The sequence below is a fragment of the Chiloscyllium plagiosum genome, unplaced genomic scaffold (assembly GCF_037043375.1).
Source record: "Chiloscyllium plagiosum isolate Xiang-an unplaced genomic scaffold, Cpla_swu_hap1 HiC_scaffold_39, whole genome shotgun sequence".
Classification (NCBI taxonomy): domain Eukaryota; kingdom Metazoa; phylum Chordata; class Chondrichthyes; order Orectolobiformes; family Hemiscylliidae; genus Chiloscyllium; species Chiloscyllium plagiosum.
Window position 1 is genome coordinate 21579249 of NW_028270177.1, and position 24788 is coordinate 21604036.

Below are 24788 nucleotides of genomic sequence, written 5' to 3' on the forward strand. Positions count from 1 at the left end.
CAAGCCCTCCATAGTGTTCTCCTTCAGCTCAGCCGTGATATCATCCCTGACCAGCAATGCAACTCCTCTGCCCTCCTCCCCCCCCCCCACCTCCATTACTTCTCTCCCTGTCCTGTCTGAAGCATCTATATCCTGGAACATTTTTGCCAATCATGCTTTTCCTTAAACCAAGTCTCTCTGATCGCAATAAAGTCATACTCCCAGGTACAAATCCAAGCCCTAAGTTGATCTGCCTTAGCCACAATAGTCCTGATTAAAAGGTATCAGTGAATAGTTTAGATGCAGTGAGAAAATTATTATGATACAGAAATTAATGTCAAATGCAGACAACTTATGAAGACTAGGGAAATAATTACATGCAAAAAGAAATATTTCCAAATACAGAGAAGTAATTGAAGGTTAAAGGAACTCTGGCACCTTATTCCACCAATAAAGGGTTTACTGTTTCCTTTGCAAGAAAAGAGCTTCTAACTGTATTTTCTATTGTGCTGATTTATTAACTTGAATGTAATTCATACTGACAGCTCAGTATGTTAAACTTGTGCCCTTCCAGTGCAATATTTAACAATTTTATTGTTCATTATCTAAAAATGAAACTGTATTTTGCATTCTTCACACTGGAGAATTTTTGTGCTCTTTAAATAAATTAAGTGAAAATTAAAGATTTTTTTTAATGCATCCCTTTTTTTTTCTCCTATAAAAGGTGAGGACAAAGGACTGCATATTTGATAGTGTCAGTCATTTGATCAGCTACCACGTGGACAACCAGCTGCCAATCATCTCATCAGGAAACCAACTGTATCTTAAAAGAGCTGTCTAAAACAAACATTAAAGAACTCAGACAAAGAGTTTGCTTGCAGATATAGTAATTTGCACTTGTGCAGGTATTTTGGAAAGCTGTCTTCTGAATGATTATCCACAGACTGACTGACTGCAGAGTTGTTTTCAAAATAATGTTTAAAAACATTGTAGGCTGCAATGGTCACAATCACTTTGTACCTCTGACTTGGTGTTTGCTACAAGAAAGTAATAAATTTAATGTGTCAATGTATATAATATTTTAAGGAATATAAATGAAGAAATAACAAGTGTAGTTACATACTGTGTGAATGTTTGTTTTCTTTATTTCTAAGCACAAATGGCATTGAAAACGTGCAAAGGTCAATCCCAATGAAATGCAGACCATAAAAATGTGCCTTGATTCCAAAGAGAAATTACGCATATGAAGAAGCTTTTCTTTTTTCCAAATGATTTTATTTGCAGTATTCAGTACATTAAAATCATTTGTTTGGAAACTGCCTTCACGCCAGAATTCTAAGAAGCAAAAACGTTTAGGAAGTGGAATGTAGTTTTAGTAATGCCTTTGCTCTGTGCCAATACAGTTTGCATTTTCAGTACTAATGCCCATATTGCTTTGAAAAGCACCTTACCAATGCAGGGTTTTACTGTTTCCCTTTCTTTTGAGTGTTCAAAGATTTATCACATACAAAAGCACATGTATCCATGTGTGTGTGTATATATATACATCATATTAAATAAATACATTTCTAAAGGAATATTGATTTTTCATATTCATGTTATGTTAATTAGTGTATTGAAACTATTGGAGGAAAATAAATTTTGCAGAATCAAACTTTTTCATAGCTGATAAATGTAGGATAATTTTAGATAAAGCAAATTAATTCTAAGTGTATCTGCTTGTTTATAATATTGTGAATAGTAACAAGGAGAAAGTTAGAATTCTGGAAGCAGAATGATATTTTTAATATTTTTGGCTGGGTTTCCACACTGAAGTACAATATACATGTGTCAATTATCTTCATCCTTGCATCAAAGCATGGCATGATTTGAGATTTATTTTACTGAACATATCCCATTTCTATCAGTCTAACTTGATGCCAGATTTCAAGGAACAGATGTTATTTCCATTGCATGATAACTTCATCCAATTGAAACAGTTTATTAAAGAAAATCAGTTGAAGTATTTTTAATGCTTAAAATTGTGAATCATGCATGACTTCTAATGCAGTATCATTTGTAAATAATTTTGTGCAGGTATGCTGTGCACGTGAAGAATAAAAGGTTATTTTGTTCATTGCTATCTCATGATGCTTTGATTTTTAAACAGTGAGGGATATATTAAATAGCATACAGCATTTTATTATTCAACTACTCAAGTGCCTTCATCTATTTTCAGTTATAATGTTGAATAGATTGCAAATGGAATCTGTAATACAATGAATATATTGGAATACAGCAAGTTTGTTTTATATCCTAGTTTCACAATGAATGTCATGGCATAATAACCCTGTTAAAATGCCAAACGGAAATGCAGTTATTTCTCAAGTAATCCCAAATGATCATTAATACAATTAATATGAAATGCTGTGATGAGTCACCATCTGAAACTGCAGAAAGCTATCTTCACAACATTGCTATAACAACTTTTTTTAAATGTAGCTATCTGCCCTCTATTTCTCAACAACATCTCCCTCTGGTGGCAAAACTAAATAATTGTAGCCTTGTTGATGTAAAGATTATAGTCCTAAGATCCAAAGGAATTTTGAAATAACAGAAAGACATTTTGCTTTGGCTGTTATCATTCAGTCCATGAGACTGTGCACAGATCCCTCTGTCCACAATACCATCACCCTGCAACCTCACTAGATTCTTTTGAGTTTCTCCAAACGGAAAGCGGCATACTGATGAGAAGGGAAGTGAGACGGATGATTGGGAGCAGAGCTCTCTTCTCTGCAGCAATGCATCTGCTTTGCTCAACACCCCTGCAAGCCTAGGGTGACAGCATGCATGTGATGTAACAGGACCTGTTACACCCATTCATCTTTGCCATTCCATCTCGGAAATACCCAAATTAGGGAAAGGGGAAGGGAGGAGAAGAGTGATTGGGAAGAAAGTGTAATTAGTGACCTGTCACAACATTGGAAGGCTGTACAACACCCTGCACAACTTAAATTTGAATAGAGGTTGATTATGACGAGTTGAAATTTCATTTTGGCAGTACAAATCAACGCAAGCCCATATGGTTTTGGCACTTTTTTTTGTATTGTTCATGCAAGCTCTGGAATTTTTCTTTTCTCCTTCTGAATTCAGCGGAAATTGGCATGTCAATATAAATTGTAGCATTTTAGGAGTTTTGAGAAGCTTTGTAGATCAGGTTGAAGTTTTGGATGTAGGTTTGCTTGCTGAAATGCAAGGTTCATTTCCAGACATTCCATTTCCCTATTAGGTAAAATCTTCAGTGGGCCTCAGGGGAAGCAATGCTGAAAATTCCTGCTTTCTATTTACATATTTGGGTTTCTTTGGGTTGGTGACGTCATTTCCAGTGGTGATGCTATTTTCCTGTGGTGAAGTCACATCCTATTCCTTTTCTCGGGGTGGTAGATGGGGTCTAACTCGATGTGTTTGTTGATCGAGTCATGTTTGGAATGCCGTGCTTCTAGGAATTCTCGTGTGTGTCTTTGTTTGGCTTGTCCCAGTCGAAGTGGTGTCCTTCCTCATCTGTATGTGAGGATACTAGTGAGAGAGGGTCATGTCTTTTTGTGGCTAGTTGGTGTTCATATATACTGGTGGCTAGTTTTCTGCCTGTTTGTCCAATGTAGTGTTTGTTACAGTCCTTGCACGGTATTTTGTAAATGACATTAGTTTTGCTCGTTGTCTGTAAAGGGTTTTTCAAGTTCCTTGGCTGCTGCTGGTAGCCCACAAACCCACCAACACACTAAAACAGCAGCTAATGAACTTGAAAGACCCAATACAGATAACGAGCAAAACTAATGTCGTTTACAAAATACCATGCAATGACTGTAACAAACACTACATTGGACAAACAGGCAGAAAACTAGCCACAAAAAGACATGACCCCCTCTCACTAGTATCCTCATGTGCAGATGAGGAAGGACACCATTTTGACTGGGACAACACATCCAACCTAGGACAAGCCAAACAAATACACACACGAGAATTCCTAGAGGTATGGCATTGTAAACGGAACTCTATCAACAAACAGAGTTAGACCCCATCTACTACCCCCTGAGAAAAGGAATAGGAAGTGACTTCACCACAGGAAATAACAACATCACCACAGGAAATGACATCACCAACCCAAAGAAACCCAAACATATAAACAGAAAGCAAGAATATTCCGCATTGCTTCGCCTGAGGCCCACTGAAGATGTTACCTAGTAGGGTAACAAAACGTCTGGAAATGAACCTTGCAGCTCAGCAAGCAAACCTTCATCCATTGCTGCACATTTCCTATCCTCGTGACTGGATCACATGACATTGAAGAGTGGTCTTAATATAAACACCTCATCTGATAAAAAGGAGAGATCAAAACCTTAACAATCCAAGATCCTCCTATATAGCAATGCTTTAGGTAAAGAAGCAGCACAGGCAATATTATCTCAGTTCCAGCATGGTAATAATAAACAAGCTGATTCTCCAAAAAAAAATGCATAACTTTCACTAATCTCATAATCCAACATTTCCTTGCCCCCCAATGGCTCAATACTGCCCTTGCTGGAAATCTGAAATGATGGTAAACATTTAGGGGAGGGGTGCAGGTTTGCTAGTCCTGTTTAGAGATAGTGAGAACTGCAAATGCTGGCGAGTCAGAGTGGATAAAGAGCGGAGCTGGAAAAAGCACAGTAGGTCAAGCAGCATCAGAGAAGGGGAGTCAGTGTTTCAGGTTGGAACATTTCATCAGGACTGGGGGAGGGGAAGGGGGCTGAGAAATTGAGAGGGTGGGTGAGATGGTGATAGGTGGATGCAGGTAGGAGGTGGCAGTGATTGGTCAATGGGAAGGTTGGAGTGGATGGGTGGGAAGGAAGATAGTAAGGTTAAAGGGGAGAGGAAGGGCATGGGCCTAGGATGAGGTGGGTGGGGAGGTTTGAAAGGTGGTGAATTTTATATTAATGCCATACGGTTGTAAGCTCCTGAGACGGAAGATGAGGTGTTCTTCCTCCAGTTTGCATGTGGCCTTGTGTTGACAGTGGAGGCGGCCCAGGAAGAATATGCTGGGGGTGTTGAAATGGCTGGTAACAAGAAGGTGGGTGTTGAATGGAGTGTATGGACCATACATATTTCCCGAACTGGTTCCCGAGTTTGCACTCAGCCTCTCTGATACAGAGGAGACCACATTGGGAGCATTTGATGCAATAAATCACGCAAGAGGAAATGCACGTGAATCTCTCCTGGACTTGGAGTGATTCTTCAGGATCTTGGACGGGGGGGGGGGATTGTTTTGGTGCTAGGTTCAGACTGCAGGTGGCAGAAGTGGTGGAGGATGCTGCTTTGGACTTGGAGGTTAGTGGGGTGGGTTGTGAAGATCGGGAGACTTTCTCCTTATTGTGGTTGAGGGTTTTTTGTTTGAGGGCAGAGGTGCGGGAAAAGGAGGAGATCCGGTTGAGGGCATTGTTGATCACGGGGGAGGGGAAATTGCAGTCCTTGAAGCAGGAGGACATCTGGAATGTCCTGGAGCAGATATGGCAGAGGTGGAGGAATTGGGAGTATGAGATTGTATTTTTGCAGGGATGGTGGGAGGAGGTGTAATTGAGGTAACCAAGGGAATCAGTGGGTTTATAATAGATGTTGGTGCTGAGTCAGTTGCTGGAGACAGAGGGGTCCCGGAAGGAGAGGGAGGTGTTAGAGATGGTCATGTGAATTTTAAGGTCAAGATGGAAGGTGGAAATAAAAGTTCTGAATTTGGGGGAAGGTTGATCGAAGTGAACAAACTGTTCCAGTTCTTTGTGGGAGCATGAGATAGCTCGAATACAGTCATTGATGTGGAGGAGAAAAAGGTGGAAGATAGTTACATGGGCACTACAGAAGAGGGACTGTTCCACGTACCCTATGAAGAGGCCATCATAGCTCAGACCCATGTAGGTACTCATGGCCACCTCTATGGAGGTAGGAAGATTGAAAGGAAAAGTTAAGGGTGAGGACCATTTTTGCCCAGGCAGATGAGAATGTCAGTGGACATGGACTGTTTAGGTTTGTGGGAGGAAGAAACCTTGAGGCCCTCCTCATGGGGGATACAAGTGTAGAGAGACTGGATGTCCATGGTGAAAATGAGGTGTTGGGGACCGGGGAAGAAGTTGAATGGTGAGGGTGGTGTCCCTAACGTAAGGGGGGAGTTCCTGGACCAAAGGGGACAGGATGGAGTCGAGATAAGTTCAATGGGGCAGGAGTAGGCAGAAATGATCGATCAACTAGGGCAGTCAGGTTTATGAATTTGGGGGAGGAGACAAATGGGCATTGCAGGTTTGGAGAACAATGAGGTTGGAAGCTGTGGATGGGAGATCTCCTGAGATGATGAGATTGTGATGGTCTTGGAGATGGTTTGGTGATGAGAGGTCGGGTCGTGATTGAGGGAATGGTGGGAGGAGATGTTAGCGAGTTAGTGAGACTTCAGTGAGCTGGAGATTGGTGTGCCAAACTATCACTGTGCCTCCCTTGTCAGCTGGTTTGATGGTGAGATGGAGGTTGGGATGGAGGGTTGCACGTTTGGATAGGGAAAGGTTGGAGTGGATGGAGAGATTCAAGTGGTCATGCTGGGGAAAAAATATGTTTGGAAGACACAGCATATATAGTCAACTTAAGAAGCACAGCAAGGCTGAATGGCATTTATTTTTAATGCGAGGAGACGAGTAAGGCAGATGCGAGGGTGCTGATTGAAGAGATGCATATCATATCATTATTTAAACTATTTGTATTAGCAATGAAAGTCTATTGGATCCATATTCCTGCTATAAAATCTTCAGGAAGGAGAAAGTGAGGACTGCAGATACTGGAGATTAGCGTCGACAGTGTGGTGCTGGAAAAGGCGGCTTCATTCCTGATGAAGGGCTTATGCCCGAAACGTCAATTCTCCTGCTCCTCTGATGAAGTCTGACCTGCTGTGCTTTTCCAGCACCACACTCTCAACTATAAAATCTTCAGGCCAGACAGAGGGTGAAAAGAGGAAGCATGTCACAATATTGATCAAGGAGTCAACTACTGCAAATACTAGGGGTGATATTTTAGAAGGTTCCTCAATTAAAGCCATACCCCTGGACTGAGCAGCTCAGGTTCAATTCCCATCTGCTTCAGAGTTTTATAATAGCCTCTCTGAAAAGATTATTTAGAAAAATAGGTTAAATTTAAAATATAAAAAGGAGCAATTACATTGTTGAGTATACTATAGACCTCTCAACCATCTGGGAGAGATAGAAGGACCAATTTATGTCGGCAAACTTTGCCAATATTAAAGACCGATAGATAAAATGTGAAAGGCTTAGAAGGGGTACAGAATTCTTAAAATATATCCAAGAAAGCTGATTTAGCACATTAAAAAGTGCTACAAAGAGAGGATGATTAGATTAGATTACTTACAGTGTGGAAACAGGGCCTTTGGCCCAACAAGTCCACACCGACCTGCCGAAGCGCAGCCGACCCATACCCCTACATTTACCCCTTACCTAACACTACAGGCAATTTAGCATAGCCAATTCACCTGGCCTGCACATCTTTGGACTGTGGGAGGAAACCAGAGCAAACCCACGCAGACACAGGGAGAATGTGCAAACTCCACACAGTCAGTCGCCTGAGGCGGGAATTGAACCTGGGTCTCTGGCACTGTGAGGCAGCAGTGCTAACCACTGTACCACCAATGATGCTGTCCTAATACTAAGGAAAGAAGCTGGACAACAGTTGGAAAGACAATAGGAGAGCATTTCATTGATGATGATCGTAACTCAGTAAGGTAGTCATAGCAAAGGACAAAAAATGGACTCGAAATAAAGATTCTGAATTGGGGGAAGGTTGACAATAAGACAAAATCTGACCAAATTGGACTGAGACCAGCTACTTCTAAGTAAATCATCAGAGCAGTGGGAGTCATTCAACAAGGAAATAGTGAGAGTGAACAGCCAAGATATTTCTGTAAAGGGGAAGTCAGTAGAACCAACAATCCAAATAATCTGGACATTTGAGAGTGTACAGGGTTGGAAACAGGAGTTTTAGAAAAAGGGTGGCTTCTGGTAGATTCTAGGGCCTCAAAACAAAGGGAGCCCTCTAAGTACAGAAAATGCAAAAGGAATAACTCAAAAATTAAGACAGTGAAGAGGGGCCATGACAAATTATGGTGGGCAAAACAAAAAAAAATCCAAAAGTGTTTTGAGTATATTGGGGGAAACGTAATAACCAGGGAATGAAGTATTCCTATTAAGAACCAAAGTGGCAATGTTTGTGGAGTCAGAAGATACAGCTGAGGTTTCAAATCAATACTTAGTCTTTCTCTACAGTGAAGACAAATGCAATCTAGGTATAGAAATCAAGGAGGGAGCTGTTATATACTCGTACAAATTCAGAGGGAGAGAGGATACGAATAGGTTTAACAGACTTGAAAGTGGATAAATATTGAAGCCCAGATGAGATTTATCCCAGATTACTGTTGGAAATAAAGGAGAAAATTACAGGCCCTGACATTAATTTTCAAATCCTTTCCAACCACAGGAAGATTGGAAGACAGTCAAAAAGTGTGGTGCTGGAAAAGCACAGCCGGTCAGGTAGCATGCTGGAAAAACACTGCAATACAGCCAAATGTGACCTTTATTCAAGAAGGTTGTAAGGGATAAGCCTGGAAACTACAGACCAGTGAATCTAAAATCAGCAGTAGGGTAACTTGTGGAAAATATTCCTGTCACATAATTGATCTCCATTTGCAGACTTAAGGATTAATTAAGGCCGGTTAATTTAGATTTGTTATGGGTCATCTGGTCAAATCAGATTTGAGTTTTTCAGGTCACTGGCTATGCTAATCAATGTAGTTCAGTTGAAGTAGTCTGTATGGATTTGTCAGACTTTTGATGTGGTGTCATATTGGAGATTGAACAAGAATGTAAGAGCCCGTGAGATCCAAAACTGATTTTGGATCTTGTTGTTTGTAATGTACATTAATGAACTATGCACTAACTGGAGTATTTTGAGCAGTAACTTACAAGGTGACATGAAAATTGGTTATGTGGTAAACAGGAAGAAAAATTTAAATTATAGGACAATGTAGATGTGGTAGTAAAATGAGTAGAACAGGGCAAACCAGAACTGCTCTAATGAGTGAGGCGGCACGGTGGCTCAGTGGTTAGCACTGCTGCCTCACAGCACCAGGGTCCCAGGTTTGATTCCAGCCTCGGGTGACTGTGTGGAGTTTACACATTCTCCCCGTCTCTGTGTGTTTCCTCTCACAATCCAAAGATGTGCAGGTCAGGTGAATTGGCCATACTAAATTGCCCATAGTGTTAAGGTGCATTAGTCAGAGGTGGGCAGCTCTTCGGAGGGTCAGTGTGGACTGATTGGGCCGAAGGGCCTGTTTCCACGCTAGGGAATCTAATCTTCTCCACCACCACCACCACTTTTGCAGGACTAATTTAGAGCAATCTGAGAGTCTTGTAACAATGCCCATCATTTCATTTATTCCTCTTAATCTACAAAATTGATATTACCAATGACCTTTCGCCGGGAATCTTAAAATCGATCTCCTCCTCCACCTGTCAATCATCTGCAGCCGTTGCCCATTCGGAGTGAGCAAAAACACCACGTGACAAAGTCGTGAACTGTAGGTGGCTGCGCTCTTCCCGCCTCACTCCGCGGGCGTTCGAGCGCCAGGTTTCGAACAAATAATCCTCGCGCCAGTAACGGACAAATTGTACTGGCGTCGGAAGTCCCGCCTACCGAGCCGTCGATTGGAAGAGAGCTGGGTTCCTATCGCAGCCCGGGCCATCTCTGGTTACACTCGGCTGCCATTCAAGATACGTCGCCCGGTTTATACTGTAAAGTCAGGTTGAGGCCGTGGTGATGGTACATTCCATGGTAGTCCCTCTCTGAAGTCTGGTTGATGGTATAATTCTTATCTGGTTGCCAGGGCCAGTAATTTTAAGTACTGGCATGAAAAGTCCACAAGTTCTGGCCTTAATTTCAACTTTGGTAAGTTTCACTTATTTTGAGGTTTAATCGCAGCTTCCATCCTCCCAAAGCCAACCAGCAGCACGGTTAATCCTTCTAATAGCGACCGAAAAAAATAAATATTTATTTGTGGTCGTGTTCATCATCAATCTAGACGCAATTTCTCTGCATTATGATCCATTCTATTTCATAAATTCGGCCCATCATGACTGCTGTCTCAGAGCAACACGCCTTTTCCTGCGTTCATGTAATTACTTTCCTCCTCAGATAATGATTCAATTCCATTTGAAAGCCAATATCCAATATAACTGTGAAATAGTGCATTTCCAGACCCTAGCTATGTACTGTGTTTTAACTTTTTTTCCTCTCGTTATCTTTGCTGCTTTTGACGTTCACCTTTTACACTGGTGTCTTCAGGTTCTCCGTACTTCTGTCAATGGGAATAGTTTCCCTCTATCTACTCTCTCTTCATTCCTCCTGATTTTGAGCATCTTTATCAAATGTCAACTTTCTCTTCAAGGAGAATAGTCCCAACGTCTCCAATCTGTTTACATAGTTAAAGTTCATCATCCTTGAAGACATCCTCATAAATCTTTTCTGCAGTTTCTCATACCATTTGAGGGTTTATAAGCCAATTGATGCAGAATCATTGTTTCATTTAAGTTTATCATGACTGGAAAATGAGTTCATACTGCTTTAAGAAATTATTCTGAAAACAGTTGTTCTAGAACCAGCCCAAGAGTAGGCTGTTGTGCCTAGTTATATGCAATAAAACAGCTTTGATCAATAACATCATGTTAAAGCATGTGACAGGGACCACAGCACGATAGAATTTCATTTTCAAGTCGACACATAGAAGTGTGGGTCCGTGAGTAGCATTTAAAACCTTAAGAAAGTTGAGGACCAATCACTACTTCACTTCAATATTTTTCCTTTAAGAAAGTAGTTTGCATTTCTGGCAGATTTCCATCAGGTCCCATTCAGAAATGTGGAGTAGACATTAGACCTGACAGGTCCCTCTAAGTGAAAGGAGTTGAAAGAAGTCAAACAATGTTCCCTTTTTCACAGTAGTAGCTGCAGTATACTTGAGTTGTATTCTGAGCATCACAGGTGGCTGTTTTGACAGCTCTTGTGAAAGGGAAGTCATAAGACAAGTATAATATTAGGGTGCTGGGGTGTGAAAGGTCCACATAAGTGACTGTGTTTCTAGGTGTAGAAGAATTGGCTGATGGGATCATCAGTTTCATCAGGAGTTATCTAAGTCAGCTATGTTGGGGATTTTGTGGGGTCCTGCCGTGTAACTCCCAACTGTGGTGCAAAAACTACTATTTGGCTATTGGGAAATCTGGGCCTATATGAGGTTGTGAAGGCAGAACTGACTAAGGCAAACAGAAAACCTAGTTGAAAAGTGAGATGGTACACCAGATTTTTAAGGAGATGGTGATTAATAATTCTTGTGTTGGTGAGAAAGAAAGCCTGGTTGAGAAGGATGTTTCAGCTGTGGCTAAATTAGGAAATTAAGGATGGTATTAAATTGAAAGAAATATTGTACAAATCTGCAAAGATTAGTGGTTGATCAAATGATTGGACAAACTTTAGAAACATGCAAAGCATGACTAAAATGATAACAATGTAGAAAGCCTCCAATAATAGTAAAACAAATGGGTTTCTACAAGTGTCTGAATAGGAATGACTAAGTAGTATTGGTAACCTAGAGAGTGAGCTGATAGTGGAGGCTTTGAATGTTTATAACACTTCGTGTCAGATTACCTGTTGGTAGACTTGGGAAACCTCTCAAAGATAATTAAAAACCGAAAGATGATAGGAGGGATGCACATAAAATAGTCACATCACTGGGGAGAAGGTACTGGGATAACTACTGCACCAAAGGCTGACAAGTCCCCAGGACTATAATGTCTCTATCCTTGGGCTTTAAAAGAAGTTGCAGCACAACTAGTAGACATGTTGGTTATGATTTTCCAAAGAGTCCTTAGATTCTGGAAATAATCTAGTGCATCGACAATTGGCAAATGCACACCTTTTATTCAAGAAAGGTCAGAGTCATAAAATAGGAAACTGCACAATTCCATCTAACGTCTGATGTGGGAATGAATGTGATCAAGCCTGATTTTCAATACACAAGAATTAAGGGTTGTGGATGCAGAACGGAAAGGGGAGCGGAAACCACAGCGAAATCAGCCATGATTTATTGAATAGTGGAGCAGACTGAAAGGGCGGAGTGGCCTTATCCTGTTTTTCAGTCCTTTGCCCCTTTTAATTCCTAGGTCCCACAGAATTGTGTTTTTATTTTTCCTCTTTATTTGTCCTACCAAATTGTATTGTTACAAACTTCTCTGCATCTCTGTTATCTGTCCACCCATTCTACCATTTTCACTATTGCCCAATCAGCTCAGTGCTTTCAAGTTTTAGATAATCTGCAAAGTTTGAAGTTGTGCGCTGCACTCCCAAATTGAAGGTCATTAGCATCTATAAGCAGTGGTTTTCATACTGGCCTCTTGGGAAGCTCTTTCTGTACAATTGACATCTTGCTGTCCAAAGAAAATTACTGTTCAACACTGCTCTCTTCTGTCACTTAACCAACCTTGAATCCATGCTGGTACAGTACCTTTCATTTAACTTTGACAAATCTGTCACCTGACTATTTAGCAAAATGCTTTATCCACTTGTAAATTTGGAATAATGATTATAATGTGCATGGCTTGTTAAGTGTACTCACATTTATAAACACTCTGGCAATCAATTTACAGTAGTCAGTGACATCAGTTGCAAAAACAGACCGACATGGTGTTTTTTGTTTGCAGCTCTTATTTTGATTTAAAATGTAATCAACTTAAATGTATGCCACTCTTACATATATAATTTTTTTTAAATATTATTGCAGACTAATTTTAGTTTTTATTTTAAAAAGTTACATTTCCAACCAAGTTTGCAGTGGTTACTTTTGTCTGTTGGTCACATGTATCTTAAATGTGTTCTCTTCTGAACATGGGACTTAGGTGTTGCTGGCAAGGCTGGCGTTTGTTGTTTATCTTTAATTGCCCATGACAAGAGTGGCCTATTTTAAAGAAGATGTTAAGTCTAACATCTAGCATTTTCCCCACGCTTAGGGTTTTCATTTTAATTATAACACATCAACAACAGGTCTATTGAAGGTGATTACCAGTGTAAAAATATTCTCTGCAGCTGTTAGCCAAACAGTGATTTTTAATAGAATAGAACCCAGCTCATTTTTACTTTTTTTTAGGAGCTGATGTCCTGTCAAGCAGGTGCTAATGCAGTGCACTATACAGGTAGGTTAGCTATATAATGACGCAATGTGATAAGCATTCAGAAGACTTACAGGAGGGATGTGGAATAAAAAGTACTGTAACTCAGCATCTCTGGGCCAAGAGAGGCTTTATTCCCACTTGCGCACCCCAGTATTTCAGTCAGGTCATTTATTCTTTGAGTCTAGAGACCCAACTTACAGGCTCAACTTATTCAGCCCCTCATCATAGGAGAATCCTGTTATCCCAGGGGCCAATGTAGTGAGCCTTAGTTTACTGCCTCCAATGTCCTTAAATATTGAGACCAAAACAACATACAATTCTTCAGGTGTGATCTCACCAAAACCCCACTTTTTTGCAGATAGACTTCTATATTCTTTTATTCTAATCTTCTTGCAACAGAGAACAACATGTCATTTAACTTTCTAATTACTTGCTGTACCTGTGTGTTAACTGCGTATCTTGCATGAGTATGCCCAAGCCCCTCTGAAAAACATTAATTACAAAGTTCACATTTTTTAAAAAACTTATGCTTTTGTTTTCACTACTAATGTGAATTTCTACACACTTCCACACATTATTTCCTAGTTGCCACCTTGATGCCCACTTACAACCTATCTAGAGTACTTTCAGCCTCTGCATCTACCTGACAGCTTACGTTCCCACTTAATTAAATGTCATCAGCAGACTTAGATACATTCTTCCAGGTTTCTTCTTCTGTTCTTACATCAGTTGTTTGGTTTTACTGCAAATGAAGATTGATTTCTCAACTATTGTAACCAGATACTGTTGTGAGATGAATTGAGTCTCAGCAATTGTTAATATTTATATGGCTGAGGAAGTGGAAATTAACTGAATTTAGTAATAGAGATTCTAATGCCAGGGGAAGTTGCAAAGATTGGAATGTGAGGTCATCCACAAGTTAAATTCAAAATTTAAACTTCTTGTTCAAACAATGCCCTAGAATTGATGTAGGGCGGTGCAGACAAGACTATTTAGTTGAAAGAGTGTGCAGATTATGAGTGGAATAGAATATAAAATGAGCTTAGCTTTTTGGATAGTGTAGCACATGAGGCTGTCTGGGAAAGCATTGAATTAATTGTGCCTGGAGGTGACCATCAGTGATACAGTGAGTAAGTTGAGTTAGGCATGGAGGTAGATTATTGTAGAGAAATGAAGTATGCTGCCTTTGTGGTGGAGAAGCTGTTGCATCAGATTGACCCCAAAAATGAGGCAAACAAGAATATTTTCAGGAAGCTTGACTTGTCTATTAGAAGAGTAATAATAAAGTCTGTAAGGAGGAAAAGATGATGGAATCAAATCTTTTTATACTTGGCTGAAAATAAATTTTGGTCTGACTTATAGATTATTTCTTACAGCACAGGTGATAGGTTGGCTGCCTTCCTGTCAAAGGAGGGAATATAAATAAAGATGAGGATAGAAGGCAATGAAGGATTCTTTGGGGAGTGATCATGTGGGGTTAAGAAAAACTGAGTGGAGATACCCTGATAACAAAATCCATGGACCAGAGTGGAATCAAATGGGGGCTTCTGAATGGTCTGCGTAATAGAAAAGAGACTCTGGAGGAGAAGATGTTCATACATTATCAGTATTAATTATACAGTCATAGACTCCTACAGCACAACGACAGGCCCTTTGGCCTAAACTGGACCATGTTGACCAAAATGTCTGCCCATACTAACCCTGTTTCCCTGCACTTGACCCATATCCTTCTAATCCTTTCCTGTCCATGTATTTGCCCAAATGCTTTTTGAATGTTAGTGTACCCACCTCAACCGCTTCAGCTGATAGCTTGTTTCATATGCGTACCAGCTTGTTTCATATGCCCCTCAGCTTACATTTTATTCTTTCTCTTCCAACATTAAACTGATGCCCTCGAGTCCTCAATTTCCCCAATCCTGGGAAAAAGACTGAGTGCACTCACCCTATCCATGTCTCATAATCTTGTACACCTCTATAAGGTTTCCCCTAGTCTTCTATGCTCTAAAGAAAAAAGTCCGAGCTTGTCCAACCTCTCCCTATAAACTCAAGACTATTGAGTCTAGGCAACATCCTTGTAAATTTCTTCTACACTCTTTCTAGTTTAATAACATCCTTCCTGTAGCAAAGTGATCAAAACGGAACACAATACTACAAGTGTGGCCTCACCAACATCCTATATAACTGCAACATAACTTCCCAACTTATATGCTCAATGCCCTGACTGATCAAGGCCAGTGTGCCAAACACCTTCTTCACTGCCCTGTCTACTTGTGACTCCACCTTCAGAAAACTGAACCTGAACTCCAAGATCCCTCTATTCCACTATACTCCTTAAGGCCCTGCCATTCACTGTGTAACTCCTATCTTGATTTGACTTTCCAAAATGCAAAACTTCACACTTATCTGTATTAAACTCCATTTGCCATTTATCAGTCCACTTCCCCAGCTGATCGAAGTCCTTCTGCAATTTCTGATAACCTTCCTCACTGTCCACGATATAGCCTATTTTAGTGTCATCAAGAACCTTACTAATTATGCTTCTTACATTCTACTTTAAATCATTGATATAGATAACAAACAGTAATAAGTCCAGCACCAATCCCTGAGGCACTCCACTAGTCACAGGCCTCCGGTCCGACAAGCATCCTTCCACTGTTGCCCTCTGTTTCCTACTATCAAGACAATTTTGTATCCAGTTTGCCAGCTCGCTCTGGGCTCCATGCGATCTAATCTTCCAGAGCAGCCTACCATGTGCCAAATATCAACTGGGATTGCCATAGTGTTAACGGTTTAGATGGAGAGGAATTTCTTAAGTGTGCACAAGACAATTTTCTGATTCAGTATGTGGATGTACCTACGAGAGAAGGTGCAAAACTTGACCTACTCTTGGGAAATAAGGCAGGGCAGGTGACTGAGGTGTCAGTGGGGGAGCACTTTGAGGCCAGCAACCATAATTCTATTTGTTTTAAAATAGTGATGGAAAAAGATAGACCAGATCTAAACGTTGAAGTCCTAAATTGGAGAAAGGCCAATTTAGATGGTATTAGGCAAGAACTTTCGAAAGCTGATTGGAGACAGATGTTTGCAGGTAAAGGGACAGTTGGAAAATGGGAATCCTTCAGAAATGAGATAACAATAATCCAGAGAAAGTATATTCCTGTCAGGATGAAAAGGAAGGCTGGTAGGTATAGGGAATGCTGGACAACTAAAGAAATTGAGGGTTTGGTTAAGAAAAAGAAGGAAGCATATGTCAGGTATAGACAGGATAGATCGAGTGAATCCTTAGAAGAGTATAAAGAAAGTAGGAGTATACTTAAGAGGGAAATCGGGAGGGCAAAAAGGGGACATGAGATAGCTTTGGCAATTAGAATTAAGGAGAATCCAAGGGGTTTTTTTTTAGATTAGATTACATTACATTACAGTGTGGAAACAGGCCCTTCGGCCCAACAAGTCCACACCGACCCGCCGAAGCGTAACCCACCCATACCCTTATATTTACCCCTTACCTAACACTACGGTCAATTTAGCATGGCCAATTGACCTGACCTGCACATCTTTGGACTGTGGGAGGAAACCGGAAAGGGTTCAGAAAAGATTTACAAGGTTGTTGCCAGGGTTGGAGGATCTGAGCTACAGGGAGAGGCTGAACAGGCTGGGGCTGTTTTCCCTGGAGTGTTGGAGGCTGAGGGGTGACCTTATAGAGGTTTACAAAATTGAGGGGCATGGATAGGGTAAATAGGCAAAGCCTTTTCCCTGGGGTTGGGGAATCCAGACCTAGAGGGCATAGGTTTAGGGTGAGAAGGGGAAGATATAAAAGGGACCTAATGGGCAACATTTTCACGCAGAGGGTGGTACGTGTATGGAATGAGCTGCCAGAGGATGTGGTGGAGGCTGATACAATTGCAACATTTAAGACGCAGTTGGATGGGTATATGAATAGGAAGGGTTTGGAGGGATATGGTCCGGGTGCTGCAGGTGGGACTAGATAGGGTTGGGATACCTGGTCGGCATGGACGGGTTGGACCGAAGGGTCTGTTTCCATGCTGTACATCTCTATGACTTTATGTGGAACTTATCAAAAGCCTTATTGCAATCCATATAGACTACGTCTCCAGCCTTGCCCTTATCAACCTTCCTGGTCACTTCATCAAAGAACTCTAACAAATTTGTGAGGCATGGTCTACCACTCTCACAGCCATGCTGACTGGTCCTAATCAAACCCTGTCTTTCCAAATGCATGTATATTTTATCCCTCAGAATCTTCTTAAGCATCTTAACTATCACAGATGTTAAGTTTACTGGTCTATAGTTCCCAGGCCTTTCTTTGCAGCCCTTTTTGAATAATGGCACAACATTTGCTGCCCTCCAGTCTTTCTGGACCTCACCCATGACTATTGATGGTGCAAAAATATCAGCCAGGGCCCCTGCAATTTCTTCTCTTGTGTCTTGAAGTGTTCTGGATATATCTGGTCAGGACCAGGAGATTTATCCGCCTTCATACATTCTAATACATCCAATACCTCCTCTACTATGATATGGACTGTTCCCAAAATAACACCACCAACTTCCTCAAGTTTCCAAGTCTTCATGTCTTTCTCGATGGTAAGTACAGTGAGATATATATATATTGTTACAGTGATTTACATGATCATCAGATATCTCAAAATGCTTAATAGTTGATAAACCATTATTTTGAAGTGTAGCCACGGTTGTAACTTGAAAAATGCTGCGCATAGTAAACTCACTCATTGTGATAATGAGTAGATATTTTTCTTTATTTTGTTTGTGGAAATGTTGGTCAGGACATTTTGCGATAAACCCCAGAGCTCTTTTGATATTGTGTTTGGAATCTTTTACATCCATCAAAGCAAGGAGAGGGATCTTAATTCCAATGTCTCATCTGAAATATGGCATTTTGGGCCTGCAATACACCTTCAGTAAATGTTGGGGATTTCTCATTTTTGTGCTCAAGCTCTGGAATAAGACTTAAAGTTAAGGTCTTGTGACTTAGGTATGATAGTACCACCAATGTGTACCAGGTGTTTGGGAGTCCAAAGAACTACATAATGTGATAATTTACTATATTTCATGATATTAACACAGTGATTAGATCCAAATATTGATGTTATCTAAACAAAAATACACATTGCTGGAGAAACTCAGGCAGGTCTGGCAGCATGTATGGGTAGAGAACAGAATTAATGTTTCCAGTCAAGTGACCCTTCTTCCGAACTGATAGTAGCTTGGAAAAGGTGATATTAATACTGAAGACAAGGGTGTGGAAAGGAGCGGGCAGATAGCTGGGGATGGAACCTATTGAGAGAATGACAGTCAAGGAGACAAAGGGATGGATGGTAAGAAAAGCTGATATTCAGCTGTTTAAACCCCTTCCCCAAATATTCACTGTAAATACCACCTTTCTTACCTACAATCAGTTTTGAAGAAGGGTCACTGGACTCAAAACATTAACTCTGTTTTCCATTCACACATGCTGCCAGATCTACTGAGTTTCTCCAGCAACTTCTGTTTTTGTTCCAGACTTTTCAACATCAAGTTATTTGTTTTGTGTTAATGTTATCTATGTTTGGAAGTTAATCATGTAATTACAGTTTGAATTTTAAACAAAGAATTGTACTTTTTATATTTCTGTTAGGGTTATTTCTCTTAAAAAACCTCTGACGATGTCTATGGACTTTGACAGCGTGGCTTTGCCAACCCAACATGAGGATGAGGAGTATGACAGGGAAGATTATGAACGAGAGCAAGAGGTAACACCAACTTCCTCCCCCATCTGCCACCATTTTTCTTTTTGTTTGTGTGCTGGTAAATAGAAGTATTTTAGACTATTTCTAATATTGAATTTCATATTGAAATGCATCAAACTTTAGAAGCTCAAATTTCAAAAGTTTTATAGTGGATCAATGTCCTTTGATATTAACTGGCAAAAAGCAATGTTATGATTTGATACGTTGCCACCATCTCATTTGCAAATCTTTATAAATCCAATACATGCCAAGGCAGTTAAGAGGACTGTTGATTGGAGATGAAAAGACACCTACTGCATCTGCCCATATGCTTGAATAGTTATTGGGCTTTTAATACAGAGTTCAGTTGTTTGTCAGTACTTGTATACCATGAGTTAATGCTAGAACTTATTATCCAATCATTTAAAAAAGAATGTTGCGAGCAAATAATGCAATTCTACTTTATTATATTTTTGTTCATGGGACAAGGGTGTTTGTTGTGTTGCCATAGTCTTTCCAGACCATAGGGGCTGCTCTCTCAACAGAGAGAGAAGTGACTGATGGTGATTTGACCTGAGGGCGACCAGACCTTGGGCGAGGGAATTGGTTGAGAAGGAGAGTCCTTCATGGTAACCTCAAACCGGTGATGGGAATTGAACCCACACTGTTGGCATCACACTGCTTTGCAAACTGACAATCTAGCCATCTGAGCTAAATCAGTTTACTACATGGTGTTGCTGTCTAAGCAATCATTTATTGCCCACACTAGAGAAAATTAGCTTTTTTTGAACTGCAGTCTATGGAGTGTAGGGACATCCATAGCGCTCTTAGCAAAGGAGAACCAGGATTTTGACACTGTGGCAATGAGGAAACGGCAATATAGTTCCAAGTTAGGATAGTGTGTGGCTCACAGGGGAGGAGATCAAACCAGTAATATTCTTCATAGGCATCTGTTGCCCTTGCACTCCTAGGTGGTAGAGGTTGCAGGTTTGGAAGATGCTGCCAGAGGAGGCTTGGTGAGTTATCATAGTGCATTTTGTAGCTGGTTCACATTGCTGCCACTACAATGGTAATACTGGAAGTGAATGTTGAAGGTGATGGAAAGGGTGAATCGGGCATGGTGCATTGGTGAGACCAAGCAGACGCTATGACAACAAATGAATGGAAACCATGCAACAATTGCCAGACAGGGATGTTCCCATTCAGTTGAGGAGCATTTCAGCATTCAGGTGCATTTGGCCTTGGGTGACTATCCTTCAAGGTGGACTTCGGTATATGCAACAATGCAGAGTGGCTGAGCAGAGGCTGTCTCTGGCGCCCTGTCTCTGGCGCCCTGTCTCTGGCGCCCTGTCTCTGGCGCCCTGTCTCTGGCGCCCTGTCTCTGGCGCCCTGTCTCTGGCGCCCTGTCTCTGGCGCCCTGTCTCTGGCGCCCTGTCTCTGGCGCCCTGTCTCTGGCGCCCTGTCTCTGGCGCCCTGTCTCTGGCGCCCTGTCTCTGGCGCCCTGTCTCTGGCGCCCGTCCCTCTCACCCTGTCCCTCTGGCGCTGTCCCTCTGTCGCGCCGTCTCGCGCGCGCCGTCTCGCGCGCGCCGTCTCGCGCGCGCCGTCTCGCGCGCGCCGTCTCGCGCGCTCCGTCTCGCGCGCGCCGTCTCTCGCGCGCGAGAGAGTGAGAGAGCGCGCGCGGGGGAGAGAGTGAGAGAGCGCGCGCGGGGGAGAGAGTGAGGGAGAGCGGGCGGGGGAGAGAGTGAGGGAGAGCGGGCGGGGGAGAGAGTGAGGGAGAGCGGGCGGGGGAGAGAGTGAGGGAGAGCGGGGCGGGGGAGAGAGTGAGGGAGAGCGGGCGGGGGAGAGAGTGAGGGAGAGCGGGCGGGGGAGAGAGTGAGGGAGAGCGGGCGGGGGAGAGAGTGAGGGAGAGCGGGCGGGGGAGGGAGAGTGAGGGAGAGCGGGCGGGGGAGAGAGTGAGGGAGAGCGGGCGGGGGAGAGAGTGAGGGAGAGCGGGCGGGGGAGAGAGTGAGGGAGAGCGGGCGGGGGAGAGAGTGAGGGAGAGCGGGCGGGGGAGAGAGTGAGGGAGAGCGGGCGGGGGAGAGAGTGAGGGAGAGCGGGCGGGGGAGAGAGTGAGGGAGAGCGGGCGGGGGAGAGAGTGAGGGAGAGCGGGCGGGGGAGAGAGTGAGGGAGAGCGGGCGGGGGAGAGAGTGAGGGAGAGCGGGCGGGGGAGAGAGTGAGGGAGAGCGGGCGGGGGAGAGAGTGAGGGAGAGCGGGCGGGGAGAGAGTGAGGGAGAGCGGGCGGGGGAGAGAGTGAGGGAGAGCGGGCGGGGAGAGAGTGAGGGAGAGCGGGCGGGGGAGAGAGTGAGGGAGAGCGGGCGGGGGAGAGAGTGAGGGAGAGCGGGCGGGGGAGAGAGTGAGGGAGAGCGGGCGGGGAGAGAGTGAGGGAGAGCGGGCGGGGGGAGAGAGTGAGGGAGAGCGGGCGGGGGAGAGAGTGAGGGAGAGCGGGCGGGGGAGAGAGTGAGGGAGAGCGGGCGGGGGAGAGAGTGAGGGAGAGCGGGCGGGGGAGAGAGTGAGGGAGAGCGGGCGGGGGAGAGAGTGAGGGAGAGCGGGCGGGGGAGAGAGTGAGGGAGAGCGGGCGGGGGAGAGAGTGAGGGAGAGCGGGCGGGGGGAGAGAGTGAGGGAGAGCGGCGGGGGAGAGAGTGAGGGAGAGCGGGCGGGGGAGAGAGTGAGGGAGAGCGGGCGGGGGAGAGAGTGAGGGAGAGCGGGCGGGGGGAGAGAGAGTGAGGGAGAGCGGGCGGGGGGAGAGTGAGGGAGAGCGGGGCGGGGGAGAGAGTGAGGAGAGCGGGCGGGGGAGAGAGTGAGGGAGAGCGGGCGGGGGGAGAGAGTGAGGGAGAGCGGGCGGGGGAGAGAGTGAGGGAGAGCGGGCGGGGGAGAGAGTGAGGGAGAGCGGGCGGGGGAGAGAGTGAGGGAGAGCGGGCGGGGGAGAGAGTGAGGGAGAGCGGGCGGGGGAGAGAGTGAGGGAGAGCGGGCGGGGGGGAGAGAGTGAGGGAGAGCGGGCGGGGGAGAGAGTGAGGGAGAGCGGGCGGGGGAGAGAGTGAGGGAGAGCGGGCGGGGGAGAGAGTGAGGGAGAGCGGGCGGGGGGAGAGAGTGAGGGAGAGCGGGCGGGGGAGAGAAGTGAGGGAGAGCGGGCGGGGGAGAGAGTGAGGGAGAGCGGGCGGGGGAGAGAGTGAGGGAGAGCGGGCGGGGGGAGAGAGTGAGGGAGAGCGGGCGGGGGAGAGAGTGAGGGAGAGCGGGCGGGGGAGAGAGTGAGGGAGAGCGGGCGGGGGAGAGAGTGAGGGAGAGCGGGCGGGGGAGAGAGTGAGGGAGAGCGGGCGGGGGAGAGAGTGAGGGAGAGCGGGCGGGGAGAGAGTGAGGGAGAGCGGGCGGGGGGAGAGAGTGAGGGAGAGCGGGCGGGGGAGAGAGTGAGGGAGAGCGGGCGGGGGAGAGAGTGAGGGAGAGCGGGCGGGGGAGAGAGTGAGGGAGAGCGGGCGGGGGAGAGAGTGAGGGAGAGCGGGCGGGGGAGAGAGTGAGGGAGAGCGGGCGGGGGAGAGAGTGAGGAGAGCGGGCGGGGGAGAGAGTGAGGGAGAGCGGGCGGGGGAGAGAGTGAGGGAGAGCGGGCGGGGGAGAGAGTGAGGGAGAGCGGGCGGGGGAGAGAGTGAGGGAGAGCGGGCGGGGGAGAGAGTGAGGGAGAGCGGGCGGGGGAGAGAGTGAGGGAGAGCGGGCGGGGGAGAGAGTGAGGGAGAGCGGGCGGGGGAGAGAGTGAGGGAGAGCGGGCGGGGGAGAGAGTGAGGGAGAGCGGGCGGGGGAGAGAGTGAGGGAGAGCGGGCGGGGGAGAGAGTGAGGGAGAGCGGGCGGGGGAGAGAGTGAGGGAGAGCGGGCGGGGGAGAGAGTGAGGGAGAGCGGGCGGGGGAGAGAGTGAGGGAGAGCGGGCGGGGGAGAGAGTGAGGGAGAGCGGGCGGGGGAGAGAGTGAGGGAGAGCGGGCGGGGGAGAGAGTGAGGGAGAGCGGGCGGGGGAGAGAGTGAGGGAGAGCGGGCGGGGGAGAGAGTGAGGGAGAGCGGGCGGGGGAGAGAGTGAGGGAGAGCGGGCGGGGGAGAGAGTGAGGGAGAGCGGGCGGGGGAGAGAGTGAGGGAGAGCGGGCGGGGGAGAGAGTGAGGGAGAGCGGGCGGGGGGAGAGAGTGAGGGAGAGCGGGCGGGGGAGAGAGTGAGGGAGAGCGGGCGGGTGGAGAGAGTGAGGAGAGCGGGCGGGGGAGAGAGGTGAGGGAGAGCGGGCGGGGGAGAGAGTGAGGGAGAGCGGGCGGGGGAGAGAGTGAGGGAGAGGGCGCGGGGGAGAGAGTGAGGGAGAGCGGGCGGGGGGAGAGAGTGAGGGAGAGCGGGCGGGGGGAGAGAGTGAGGGAGAGCGGGCGGGGGAGAGAGTGAGGGAGAGCGGGCGGGGGAGAGAGTGAGGGAGAGCGGGCGGGGGGAGAGAGTGAGGGAGAGCGGGCGGGGGGAGAGAGTGAGGGAGACGCGGGCGGGGGGAGAGAGTGAGGGAGAGCGGGCGGGGGAGAGAGTGAGGGAGAGCGGGCGGGGAGAGAGTGAGGAGAGCGGGCGGGGGAGAGAGTGAGGGAGAGCGGGCGGGGGAGAGAGTGAGGGAGAGCGGGCGGGGGAGAGAGTGAGGGAGAGCGGGCGGGGGAGAGTGAGGAGAGCGGGCGGGGGAGAGAGTGAGGGAGAGCGGGCGGGGAGAGAGTGAGGGAGAGCGGGCGGGGGAGAGAGTGAGGGAGAGCGGGCGGGGGAGAGAGTGAGGGAGAGCGGGCGGGGGAGAGAGTGAGGGAGAGCGGGCGGGGGAGAGAGTGAGGGAGAGCGGCGGGGGGAGAGAGTGAGGGAGAGCGGGCGGGGAGAGAGTGAGGGAGAGCGGGCGGGGGAGAGAGTGAGGGAGAGCGGGCGGGGGAGAGAGTGAGGGAGAGCGGGCGGGGGAGAGAGTGAGGGAGAGCGGGCGGGGGAGAGAGTGAGGGAGAGCGGGCGGGGGAGAGAGTGAGGGAGAGCGGGCGGGGGAGAGAGTGAGGGAGAGCGGGCGGGGGAGAGAGTGAGGGAGAGCGGGCGGGGGAGAGAGTGAGGGAGAGCGGGCGGGGGAGAGAGTGAGGAGAGCGGGCGGGGGGAGAGAGTGAGGGAGAGCGGGCGGGGGAGAGAGTGAGGGAGAGCGGGCGGGGGAGAGAGTGAGGGAGAGCGGGCGGGGGGAGAGAGTGAGGGAGAGCGGGCGGGGGAGAGAGTGAGGGAGAGCGGGCGGGGGAGAGAGTGAGGGAGAGCGGGCGGGGGAGAGAGTGAGGGAGAGGGGCGGGGGAGAGAGTGAGGGAGAGCGGGCGGGGGAGAGAGTGAGGGAGAGCGGGCGGGGGAGAGAGTGAGGGAGAGCGGGCGGGGGAGAGAGTGAGGGAGAGCGGGCGGGGGAGAGAGTGAGGGAGAGCGGGCGGGGGAGAGAGTGAGGGAGAGCGGGCGGGGGAGAGAGTGAGGAGAGCGGGCGGGGCGAGCGAGAGGAGGGAGAGCGGGCGGGCGAGCGAGAGGGCGAAGAGAGCGGGCGGGGAGGAGAGGGCGAAAGAGAGCGCGCGGGAGAGAGCGAGAGGGCGAAGAAGAGCGCGCGGGCGAGCGAGAGGGGCGAAAGAGAGCGCGGGAGGGCGAAAGAGAGGGCGAAAGAGAGAGCGCGAGGGCGAAAGAGAGGGCGAAAGAGAGCGCGAGGGCGAAAGAGAGGGGCGAAAGAGAGCGCGCAGGTGGCGAAGAGAGGGGCGAAGAGAGCGCGAGAGAGCGAAAGAG

General features: G+C 46.5%; 2 protein-coding genes and 1 long non-coding RNA gene across 4 annotated transcripts in view; 2 read left to right on the plus strand and 1 right to left on the minus strand.

Moving 5' to 3' along the window:
- The window catches only part of LOC122541005 (SHC-transforming protein 1-like), a 92299-nt gene extending 90204 nt beyond the window's left edge, over window positions 1-2095 (plus strand). For both annotated transcript variants that reach the window (XM_043677428.2, XM_043677429.2), the window contains one exon: window positions 704-2095. In XM_043677428.2, the coding sequence (XP_043533363.1) occupies window positions 704-820 (117 nt within the window). In that variant the 3' untranslated portion in view covers window positions 821-2095. The remainder of the gene's footprint in view (window positions 1-703) is intronic.
- The window catches only part of LOC122541007 (uncharacterized), a 49197-nt gene extending 39591 nt beyond the window's left edge, over window positions 1-9606 (minus strand). Inside the window, exon 1 of the long non-coding RNA XR_006309488.2 lies at window positions 9498-9606. This is a non-coding gene — a long non-coding RNA (uncharacterized LOC122541007). The remainder of the gene's footprint in view (window positions 1-9497) is intronic.
- A 157-nt stretch (window positions 9607-9763) lies between these two features.
- Window positions 9764-24788, plus strand: part of cep152 (centrosomal protein 152) — an 85985-nt gene continuing 70960 nt past the window's right edge. Inside the window, exons 1-3 of the mRNA XM_087981405.1 lie at window positions 9764-9978; window positions 17700-17849; window positions 18901-19015. Of these exons, the coding sequence (XP_087837531.1) occupies window positions 18929-19015 (87 nt within the window). The 5' untranslated portion in view covers window positions 9764-9978; window positions 17700-17849; window positions 18901-18928. The remainder of the gene's footprint in view (window positions 9979-17699; window positions 17850-18900; window positions 19016-24788) is intronic.